Raw genomic sequence first — 12,201 nt, forward strand, 5'->3', positions numbered from 1 at the left:
GGTCCGGTGCGGGGGCAACACTGGGGGTTGCGATCCGTTGCCGGACACGGAAAAAGACAAAAAAATAAATAAATAAAAGAAAAAATAAAAGAAAAACTATTTCTAGGGCCAGCCCGGTGGTGCACTGGAGAGTGCGCCACTTGGGAGCGCGGAGGCGCTCCCGCCGAGGGTTCAGATCTCATGTGGAGACCGGTTCCCGCTCACTGGCTGAGCGCGGTGCGGGCGCAACACCGAGGGTTGCAATCCCGTTGCCGGTCCCCAGTACGGGCGCGACACCGAGGGTTGCGATCCCGTTACCGGTCAGTAAAAAAGACAAAAAGGGAAAAAAAAAATTATTTCTATTGTGAGAAAAAGATGAAATATAATAGAAGATCCCATTTATAATTGCAACAGAAATATATAATAATTAGAAATAGATTTGGACAGAAATTATATGAAGAAAACTTTACAACCTTGATGGATATAAAAGAAAACTTATCTAATTATAGAGACATCCTTGTTATTGAATAAGAAGTCTTAGTATTATAGATACAGCAGTTCTCTTTTTATTTAATCTGTAAATGTAATGGTTATTGAGAATAGCACAGGTTGGCTGCAGTTACAAATTAACCCTGAAATCGCTATGGCTAACACAACATAGGTTCCTCTCTCAGTTATGCTTCATTTCCATTGTAGACTGGTAGGAGGCTTTGCCCACACAGTTGCTCAGGAATTCAGACTCTCCAAGGCCATGCCATCGCGGAGCTCCATCATCTGGAAGAAATGCCATCCACACAGGCTGTGGCAGGAAAAGAAAGGAGTCACATTCCAGCAATTAAATGTTTTGGTCTGGAAACATCACATGACATTTGGCTATTGGCCAAACTAATCACATAACCTCACCTAAATGCAAGTAGGCAAAGAAGGGTAGTCTTTCGTATGTGCAGGAATCAGAACAGAAGCAGATACTGGTGAGCACTAATGGATTTCAGTAAAAATAGTACTGGATTCTCAGGAGGAAACTAGACAAGCCATAAAATTTTATATGAAAAGAATGCCAAGGTATTTAAATGTATTATCAAACCTTAGTAACTAAAACAGTTTGTTACTGACAATGAATTTGAGAGATCAATTGAACAGAATATAAAGTCCAGAAGTAGACTGAAATACACATGGAAATTTAGTATACTCGTATGTAAAGCAGTATTTCAAATTAGTTGGGTAATATAAGAATTATTAGTACATGGCATTAGGATTATTCACTGGCCATCTGAGGGAGGAAATGTACATAAATCTCTACCTTACTTATTAATCTCAAAATAAATTCCAGATGGATCAAAAAATTAGAAGGAAATTAAACTGAAAAAATATGGAAGAAAAGGAAACAGTGTATCTGTTTTGAGTGTGGTATATATATCTTTCTAAGCAAAACTCAGAAGCTTTTAAGGAAAAACTGATAAAGTTACTACCTAAAAATTAAAATTCTGTTGCCTCCCCTCATCTCCCACAAAATTATAATCAAAGTCAAAAGAAAAAATTGACACAATGGAGAAGAGGGGATATTGTCATCACATGTAATAGAAAAATTTTCTTAATTCATTATGGGATCTTAAAAAATCAGTAAGTATCAAAGAACTTTGCAGGGTCTGAGATTTTTCCCTGTTACATATATACAAGGGTACTTCAAAAAGACTGTGGAAAAGTAGAATTAAGAGATATTACGATGTAAATCTTTCCGTGAACTTTTTGAAGTACACCCATAATGGGATCTGCAAAATCAACGCATTTATAACTGAAGAGTTTCATGGATGCTTGCAGAAGATACAAGACTGTTAGGTCAGAGACGAAGAACATTGTTTTTCATAGCAGAGCAACAGCATGAGCATCATGTTTGTGTCCATTCCCCCTTGCCTCCCTAGTCCTATGGGGTGATGCTGAGAGGCCCAGGTGGATGCTGCCCGCACAGTGGATTCAAGTCACAGCTGAAGGAGGTCATCTTAATGAACCTAAGTCTTTTATGATGGGCAGTAAGCAAGGCTTCCTTACCTTTGCTGCAGAGGGAAGTGTTGTATTCATTATGCTGGACAGTAAGCAAAGCTATCCTCTGCTACCAAGGAAGACCTGTTTGTGTTCAGTGCTGTCAAACATAGCCTGGATCAAAAAGGCAGTTGGTGCCTCTGTTTGAAAGGTGTACGGTAGTGTGAGACACACGGAGAATTGCCCTCTGCAGTAAGAAGTCATCTAACAACCCATTAGAAATCTGGCAAAGGACATAAAGAGGGCACAAGAAGAGAAATCCACAAATGACTAATAACATGTGAGAAGTGTTTAACTTCATTCACAACTAAAGACATTCAAATGAAACATTTTCTACCTTTCAGAAAAGCAAATATCAAAAGGTTGCACCCATTACTTGCTTTGAGCTCATGATGGCAAGAAATGGCCACTCTCTTATTTGTGCTGACAAATACATGTCCTGTTAAGAGAATAAAGCAAGGTGCAGAAATGTGTGAAGAAGATTTTACCACTGTGTAGAACAAGGAGATGTGTGTGTGTGGGCACACACTTATATGAGCAGAATATTTCTGGAAGTATACACAGGAATTGGTAACAGTGCTTTACTTCTAGGCAGGAAGACTTCAAGTATCTGTCCTTTGTACTGTTTGAATTTTTTTACCATATGCATATATTACATCTTTAAAGACTTAAATTTTTAAAAAATAAAATACTACTTAAATTTAGAAAAGCTGAAAACAGTGAAACTTGAATAAAACTACACATAAACAGCATGATCCTGAAGGTCCCTACAAACAGAAACTTTTTCAGGCAAGGAAGAATTTACTTTCAAATTAAGATTTTTCATCTTTGTTTATGTTTTAATGAAAAACTGGTGTTTTTTGGGGGGGGGCGGCCCCATGGCTCACTCGGGAGAGTGCGGCACTGGTAGCGCTGAGGCCTCGGGTACGGTACGGATCCTATATAGGGATGGCCGGCACGTTCACTGGCTGAGCGTGGTGCAGACCACACCATGCTGTGAGGGTTGTGATCCCCTTACCGGTAAAAAAAAAAAGAAATTGCTTTTTTAACTTTTTGTTTTGTTTTTAAGTACATAGGTTTTGAAGTCAGATGGACCAAGGTTCAAATTCTGATTATTGCCCTTAGTAAATCTTGGGCAAATTACTTAACCCCTGTAGGGTTACTTACCTGAGATTTAGAGAGGCCAAGATCATATACAGAGTAAATGGCAGAACTGGAATTTCAGCATAGGTCCATCTAACTCCAAAACCCGGTCTTATGTCCACTGGCAGAACTAAGCGGAAAGGCTCACCCGTTAGCTCATCTGGTTACAGTGTGGTGCTGATAATCCCAAGGTCAAGGGTTCAGATCCCCTTCCTGGCAGCTGCCAAAACCAAAAAAAAAAAAAAAAGCTGAGCAGAAGTGGACCACTTAACAGTGGTCTCCTCAGACTGATGTAACAAAATACCACAGATTGGGCAGCTTAAACAACAGAAATTTATTTTCTCACAGTTCTGGAGGCTGGAAATCCAAGATCAAGGTGTGGGCAAGGCCAGTTTCTGCTGAGACCTCTCTCCTCAGCTTGCACACAGCACCTTCTCACTGTGTCCTCACAGGGCCATTTCTTTGTGTGCACATAACACACACACACACACACACGGGGGGTGAGAATAAATGAACTCTGATGTCTCTTCCTCTTATAATTACATCAGTCTTAGATTAGGACCCCACCCTTATGACCTCATTTAACCTTCATTACCTCGTATAGGTCCTACCTCCAATACAGTCACATTGGGGTTTATGGCTTCAACATAAGAATTTTGAGGGGACACAGTTCAGTCCATAACACAGGGCCACCCCTAGGTTTGCCTGGCACAACTCCGAGAGACCACGTTTATGCACTGTACAGTGTGCACAGCTATACGTAGTGGCCCTGCTAGTTATTCTCTTGTGGCTCCTCTTAATGTCTAAAACCTATAATTCCATTATTCTGTGTCTCGAACTTTCTAATAGACTTGTTTAGAGAAGTCTAAGTTCATAAGTTTTATGATAGGAAAGAACATTCACAGTTATAGTCATAAGATTAATGTATTTATAAAATTCTAATAAAAACTTTATTTTTTAGAGCATTAGTTTGGACGAGTTCAAGTCTTTTTGCCATTTTACAACTCACTTGGAAGACTTCGCTATTGCCATGCAAATGTTTAGTTTAGCTCATCGTCCTGTCAGACTGGGTAAGTTATATGAATCATTTAGTTTTTATCATCTATAAACAGTTTCATTCTATTCCTCAACTAGATGATGCCAATCAAGGAGCCAGTTATCAGTGAAACAATTGATTAGCCTTTTCTTTCAATGTGCTTACTCTGGATTTACAACACCAGCACTCCAATTTAAGTTACTATATCTGATTTTATTTTCTTATTCTCCTAAAAAGAAAAAGGCAGTATTTAAATATATGTGTTTAGGGCCAAGCCCGTGGCGCACTCAGGAGAGTGCGGTGCTGGGAGCGCAGCAGCGCTCCCGCCATGGGTTCGGACCCTATATAGGGATGGCTGGTGCGCTCACAGCGCTCACTGGCTGAGCGTGGTGCGGCCGGTCTCAAAAAGGACAGAAAAAATAAATAATAAATATATGTGTTTAGGGCCAAGCCCGTGGCGCACTCAGGAGAGTGCGGTGCTGGGAGCGCAGCAGCGCTCCCGCCATGGGTTCGGACCCTATATAGGGATGGCTGGTGCGCTCACAGCGCTCACTGGCTGAGCGTGGTGCGGCCGGTCTCAAAAAGGACAGAAAAAATAAATAATAAATATATGTGTTTAAAGCATTGATTAAATTAAAATAACTTATCTTAACAGCTACTGTTATGACATTTCTCAACCAAACTTGATTCAAATGCATTCTTGATGGGCATTTTTGTTTTTGTTTTACTCCCAAATAATAAAAATTTAGATTTGTTTTTACTTCTCAAAAATGAAAATTTAGATTAATTCAGACTGTATCATATAATTGAGTTGTTTATGTGTTTGGGGTTTTTTTATAGCGGAGTTTAAGAGAGCTGTGAAAGTAGCAACAGGACAAGAGCTCTCCAACAATATTTTGGACACTGTCTTCAAGATCTTTGATTTGGATGGTGATGAATGTCTCAGTCATGAAGAGTTTCTTGGGGTGTTAAAAAACAGGATGCATCGAGGTTTATGGGTAACAGATTTTGAATTTTTAAATAACTACATGTTTACATATAATGAACTGAATGTTCTGAAACGTAGAATTTGGGCAAATGTACAGTCTTAAATGGGGTTTTAATCATTCATAAAGAGATTATAAGTTATAATTACAACACTGAAATATCTTTTACAGATGGAATTTTTCTTCATCATTTTTCTTTGCTTTTTAAATAAAATCTAAATCTAATCAGTAATCACTATTTAGAAATCACAGTCTAGAATTTGGGCTGTGTAGTTAGACACACCTAGGCTCGAATCCCAGTTCTACCATTTACTAACTGTTCAATCTGGCAAAGCAGCTTAATTTTTCTGAGCTTCAGATTCCTCATCTGTACAATGAGGAAATTCACAGAAACTACCAGAAAGAATTATTGTGAGAATTCACATGAAGTAAATGTTAGCTATTAGTCTTATACACTCAAACTCACATATTGGTCTGTAATTGTGGAACAAATCAAATTCAGAATTTGTTTAGGTTAGAATCTTCTAGAAGCACTCTCATGAAAAAGTCTGCAAGGGGTAAACTAGGGTCCAAAGAGAATCTGCATGGTAGGTAGGTACTTAGGCTGGAAGAAAGGAAGGCAGGATAACAGAGAAAAAATATATTGTGTTTATGAAGACAAAGTTACTTGTGTACAGCTTAGGGAAGCAAATTCAGTTTTCTGCAACAAACGAAAATCAATAAATATGATTTTCATTAGCAAACATGTTTTACAAGGTTTGTAGTCATCCAGTACTCCTTAGTTAGATTCCTGGAAATTAAATCAACCTTTGCAGTTAATACTTTAATGTACCTGACTTCCAGCAATGCTGTGTTCCTTTGTTCACAAGGATCCAAATATTTTGTAACTTTCTTCATTTTGTTGAGAGGAGTAATAACTACAGAGTATTTTAATTCACTAAGCACTTACGTGAAGTAAATTTCTTCTTCATGAAGCTTCTCACCAATATATTGTGACCTATGGTTTTTCTTTTTAATTTTAGGCAAGTTTAAATCTAAGTTCTAGGCTACAATTTTTTTTCTTTTCTTTTTTTAATTGAAACAATTGTACATATCTACAGGGTACAGCATTGAATATCAATAACTGTGTGCAATACATGATGCTCAAATTAGGATAATTATTATATTCAACCTTACACATTATAATCATTTTTTATGGCCCTTTACCACTTTCTCACTAATCTCCCCTTGTCCCCTGCCCCCCCACCACCACCTTTTCCACCTCTGGTGGCCTCAGATTTCCTCCAGGTTTTCCAATTTGTTGGCATGTAGTTGTTTATAATAGTCTCTAATGATTCTTTGTATTTCTGTGGTATCAGTTCTCATGTCTTTTTCGTTTCTGATTTTTGTTATTTGAGTCTTATCTCTTCTTTTTTTAGTTAGCCTAGCTGATGGCTTGTCTATTTTGTTTATCTTTTAAAAAAATGAACTTTTTGTTTTATTGCTCTTTTGTCTGGTGGCCTCAGATTTCCTCCAGGTTTTCCAATTTGTTGGCATGTAGTTGTTTATAATAGTCTCTAATGATTCTTTGTATTTCTGTGGTATCAGTTCTCATGTCTTTTTCGTTTCTGATTTTTGTTATTTGAGTCTTATCTCTTCTTTTTTTAGTTAGCCTAGCTGATGGCTTGTCTATTTTGTTTATCTTTTAAAAAAATGAACTTTTTGTTTTATTGCTCTTTTGTCTTGTTTTTGGGGTCTCTATTTCATTTAGTTCTGCTCTGATCTTAGTTATTTCTTTCCATCTACTAATTTGGGGCTTGGATTGTTCTTGTTTTTCCAATTCTTTTTTTGGCAGTTGGCCAGTTCAGGGATCCAAGCGTGTGACCTTGGTGTTATGAGGTTGTGTTCTAACCAGCCGAGCTAACTGACCAGCCCTTTTTTTTTCCCCAAGGCTATAATTTTTATTCCACATAGCTAAGTAAAGGTCACCAGGAAAAGGGAAACATTATAAAATAATTAAATTTTAAAACCAGTATATGAAAGAAGATGGCCTAGAGTCTTCATTATCTTCTTAGGGAAGATGCTCCATTAATGCATACTTAGTCTGTCTATGTTCATTACTTACCCTAAGGATAGTCTCACATCACATTCACTTTTTATCTTTTACCCTTATTTACAGCTCTGTTGCAATGATTTTTTATAACATAATTTCGCCTCAACTACTTTGTGGAGGAGTGTGGGAAGGAAATAAACAGTAACATAAAGTACACATGAAATTTTGTTTAACCTTGGTGAAAATGATCCCTTAATTTTTACTTTTGGTTAACAGGTACCACAGCATCAAACTGTACAAGAATACTGGAAATGTGTGAAAAAAGAAAGCATTAAAGGAGTAAAAGAAGTCTGGAAACAAGCTGGAAGAAGTCTTTTTTAGAAAAAAGATAATAGGCAATTATATTGCTCCAAATGTGAGAATTTGTGATTTTTTAAAGTACTAGTCGTTTATCTTCTTAAGTCTTCGTTGATGTCTGTGTAATATGAAAGTGCCTTGTACTTGCTTTCTGATTCAAAAATTTCTTAATAAGTGTTCATTAAACAACTCAGTAGAAAGAAAAGAAAGTATTCTTTTGCAAAAACAGATACCAGATTCTGTCAGAAGACCTAGATATGAAGTAATATTTTATACTTTGGTGAGATGCGAAGCCTAGTTATACAGTGATTTCTTAGGCACAATAGCATGATATGCTTTCTGGAAGGATAAGCAAGTCCTTATGGAGAAAAAGTACTTGATACACAAGTATCAATTTCAGAAGTCCTGATGTTCCTAACAGGGTAAATGAAGTTTAAAACTTATGTCAGATTTTTCTTATCTGTATCTTATATCTCATAAGCTTCTTGTATATTTTATTTCAGTTAGCTTAGCTGTATATTTGTTGTCTTAAAAATAACATGTAAATTTCAATATCCTATTTAGAAGCAGAATAAAGTATTCATATAGATACAAAAAATACTGAGGTACTTTTTATTTTACATGTTTTTTTAAAACTACATTGCCAACCTCAGTTTATGTTCCTAAAAACTCATGTAGTCGGGATAATTTTGATCGGGGTCTCATGGGATATGTTGGGTTGTTGCAAATACTTTAAATGGCACTAGAAGTTACTTTGCATTAAAGTAAATATAGTATTATAAAATGCATTTAAAAAACATGTAAAATAAAAATTATTTTTTAAATGTGCTTATCAAATAAGAAAATTGCAAATATTTAAAACCAGTTCTCCCCAGAGAACCGGCTGATTCCAAGGCTGTGGTAGGGAAGGAAAGTCCAGCATAAGCCTGTGGAACATCTTGTGCCTGAAGGAAAGGAAGGGCTCACAGAATGATGGTGAGTCAAGAGGACAGAGCCAGCTGAAGGGGCTCCCCAGCCAAATATGGTACAGTTTGCGCATCTAAATAATGTCTGTGACGGATTGTAGCCTATTCAATAAAATAAGAATCCATGAGCTTACACTAAAAATTAATTAGTTGATTGATTAATGAAGCAAGAGAAATCTCCTCCTTACAGTTGTTAAAGGACAAGTCCTTGAAATACGTTAATCTGCTAAATTGGAAAATTCTTCTTTACAGTTTAATGTTGGAGATGGATAAGTGGCTAAAGCTAATGTCCAGTTATCACAAAAATACTTATTCTGCTGCTGATTAAAAAACAGAAATTTGCTCTAACTCATTCTCTTATAAATAGTCATTTATAAAGTAATTTTTTATCTATAATAAAACCAACAGATGAATGAATTAAAAAATATAGTATATATACACAATGGAATATTACTCAGCCATAAAAAAAGAATGAAACCATGTCATTCATCGCAACATGGATAAGCCTGAATGACATCATGTTAAGTGAAATAAGTCAGGCACAGAAAGATAAATACCGTATGTTCTTACTCATATGTGGGAGCTAAAAAAGTGAGTTCATTGAAGTAGAGTAGAATTGTGGTTACTACTGGGCCGGCCCGGTGGCGCGCTTGGGAGCGCGGCGGCGCTTCCGCCGAGGGTTCGGATCCCACATACAGACCGGTTCCCGCTCACTGGCTGAGCGAGGGGCGGGCGCAGCACCGAGGGTTGCGATCCCGTTGCCGGTCCCGGTCTGGTACGGGCGCGACACTGAGGGTTGCGATACGTTGCCAGACATGAAAAAAGACAAAAAGGAAAAAAAAAAAAAAGAATTGTGGGTACTAGAGGCTGGGAAGGGGAGGGGGAAGAGGGGTAGGGAGAGATTGGTTAACAGATACAGAATTACAGCTAGGAAGGAAGAATAAGTTCTAGTATTCTATAGTAGTGCTACATGTCTGTAATTAACAATAATTTATTATATATTTTCAAGTGGCTAGAAGAGAGGAGTTCAAATGTACTCAGCACAAAGAAGTGATAAATGTTTGAGGTGATGGATATACTAATTAACCTGACTCACACCAAGTTTAGGGTTAAGATCCCCTTACTGGTCATCTTTAAAAAATAAAATAAAATTTTTTAAAAAGACAAATAAGTGAAAAGACAGTCTGTGTCCATGGATTGGAAGGTTTAATATTGTCAAGAGGTCAATATTACCCGAAGTAATCTAACAGATTTAATGCAATCCCAATCAAAATCCCAGTCGCATTTTTTGCAGAAATAAAAAAACCCATCCTAAAATTCATGTGGAATCTCAAGAGACCTTGAATAGCTACAACAGTCTTGAAAAAGAACAAAGTTTGGGCTGGCCGTTTAGCTCAGTTGGTTAGAGCATAGTGCTGATAACACCACAGTCCACAGTTCAACCCCTGTACCAGCCAGCCACCAAAAATAAAAGGAACAAAGCTGGAGGACTCACACTTTCTGATTTCAAAAATCAGAAAATTACTGTACTTCACAGCTACAGTAATCAAACCAGTGTGGTTTGATTGGCTTAAAAGACAGACATAGACCAATGGAATACAATAGAGACCCAAAAATAGACCCTCACATATATGGTCAAATGATTTTTGACAAGGCTGCCAAGAACATTAAATGAGGAAAGAACTGCCTTCTCAATAAATGCTGGTGGGACAACCACCATTGTATATCCAGATGCAAAAAAATGAAGTTGGACTCTTACCGTTTACTATAAATAAAAATTAACTCAAAATGGATCAAAAACCTAAATATGAGAGCTAAAACTATAAAGCTCTCATAAGAAAACATTTGATTTGGCAGTGATTTCTTAGATACTACACCAAAAGCACAGGCAACAAGAGAAAAACTATATAAATTTATCATCAGAATTAAAAATTTATGTATCAAGAAAGTGAAAAGACAACTCATAGAATAGTATAAAATATTTACAAATCATATATCTTCATAGGGATTAATAGCCAGAATATATAAACAACTACAACTCAACAACAAAAAACAACCTGATTTGGGCCAGCCCGGTGGCGCAATGGATAGTGCGCCGCTTGGGAAGCGCGGCGGCGCTCCCGCCCGAGGGTTCGGTTCCCACATGCAGACCGGTTCCCGCTCACTGGCTGAGTGAGGCGCGGGAGCAACGCCGAGGGTTGTGGGGGTTGCGATCCCGTTGCCGGTCCCCGGTCCGGTGCGGGGGCAACACTGAGGGTTGCGATCCGTTGCCGGACACGGAAAAAGACAAAAGACCAAAAAAAAAAAACAACCTGATTAAAAAAAGGCAAAGGACTTGAATAGATATTTCTCCAAAGAAGTTATACAAATGGCAACTAAGTACATGAAAAGATGCCCAACATTATTAGCCTTTAGGGAAATGCAAATAAAAATCACAATGAGATACCACTTCACACCCATTAGAATAGCTATTATTAAAAAAACAGAACATATGAAGTGTTGGTGAGGATGTGGAGAAATTGGAAGTTTTGTACATTACACATGAGAATGTAAAATGGTGCAGCCACTCATGGAAAACTGCCAGTTCCTGAAAAATACCACTCTTAGGGACTCAAACAAGTACTTGCGTGCTAATGTTCATTGCATCTTTATTCACTTAGCAAAAAAGGTGTAAACACCCAATGTCCATCAACAAATGAATGGATAAACAAAATGTGGTATACAATGGAATATTATTCAGCCATAAAAAAGAGTAAGGTTCAACAGACATGCTACAACATGGGTGAACCTTGAAAACATGCTAAGTAAAATAAGCCAGACACAAAGGGACTAATATTGTATGATTCCACTTATGTAGGTGCCTGGAATAAGCAAATTCATAGAGGCAGAAAGAGGATTAGACGTTTCTGGGGTCTTGGGGGATGGGGGGACAGGTGGAGGTGGGGAGAATGGGGAATTAATGCATCATGGTTATAGAGTTTTACTTTGGGACAATGAAAGTTTTTGGAAATTGGTGATGGTTGTACAATATTGGTTATTTAGTGAATGCCACTGAGTTGTACACTTAAAAATGGTTAAAATGGCAAACTGTATGTTATATATATTTTAATCTCAATTTTTAAAAATTAGCAGTGTAATATACCAAAATCCACTGGATTATCCTGCACTTGGATAGGATACACTTGAGTGAACAGTATGGTATGTTAATTACATGTCAATAAAGCTGTTCTTTTAGAAAACAATGTTTAATACAGACAAGATTAACCAGTGGGTAACAGGTTGAAAAAAGTGTTTGGAAATGTTAAAGCCAACAAGGGATTAATATCTACACCAGTGGTTCTCATTCTAATCAGACCCAACGTCCTCCCTACAACTACCACTATTTTAACAAGTACTTAGTAATGTCCTTTTTACTATCCTGAAATGAAATTCATAGGTAACATAATTTTCCTACACACTTATTATTTAAAATAACATAAAGCACCAACTTACATGTAAATTTTTAAAGAATTTATGATAAAATAACATGTAATCAATATGTATATGTTCGGGCACTACTATACTAGATCTCCCAGAACAAATCCCTATATATTTCTAAAACACCCTTTAGGGTCAGTGCCATCTAGAATAAAAAATATCACTAACAACAAATGAGAAACTCAATAG

At 37.2% G+C, this 12,201-nt stretch overlaps 1 protein-coding gene across 1 annotated transcript in view; it reads left to right on the forward strand.

Moving 5' to 3' along the window:
- The window catches only part of MICU2 (mitochondrial calcium uptake 2), a 36,387-nt gene extending 27,504 nt beyond the window's left edge, over positions 1 to 8,883 (forward strand). Inside the window, exons 4-6 of the mRNA XM_008583237.1 lie at positions 4,121 to 4,229; positions 5,036 to 5,193; positions 7,490 to 8,883. Of these exons, the coding sequence (XP_008581459.1) occupies positions 4,121 to 4,229; positions 5,036 to 5,193; positions 7,490 to 7,594 (372 nt within the window). The 3' untranslated portion in view covers positions 7,595 to 8,883. The remainder of the gene's footprint in view (positions 1 to 4,120; positions 4,230 to 5,035; positions 5,194 to 7,489) is intronic.
- Positions 8,884 to 12,201: the final 3,318 nt, after the last annotated feature.

This window comes from Galeopterus variegatus, unplaced genomic scaffold (assembly GCF_000696425.1).
Source record: "Galeopterus variegatus unplaced genomic scaffold, G_variegatus-3.0.2 Scaffold2867, whole genome shotgun sequence".
NCBI lineage: Eukaryota > Metazoa > Chordata > Mammalia > Dermoptera > Cynocephalidae > Galeopterus > Galeopterus variegatus.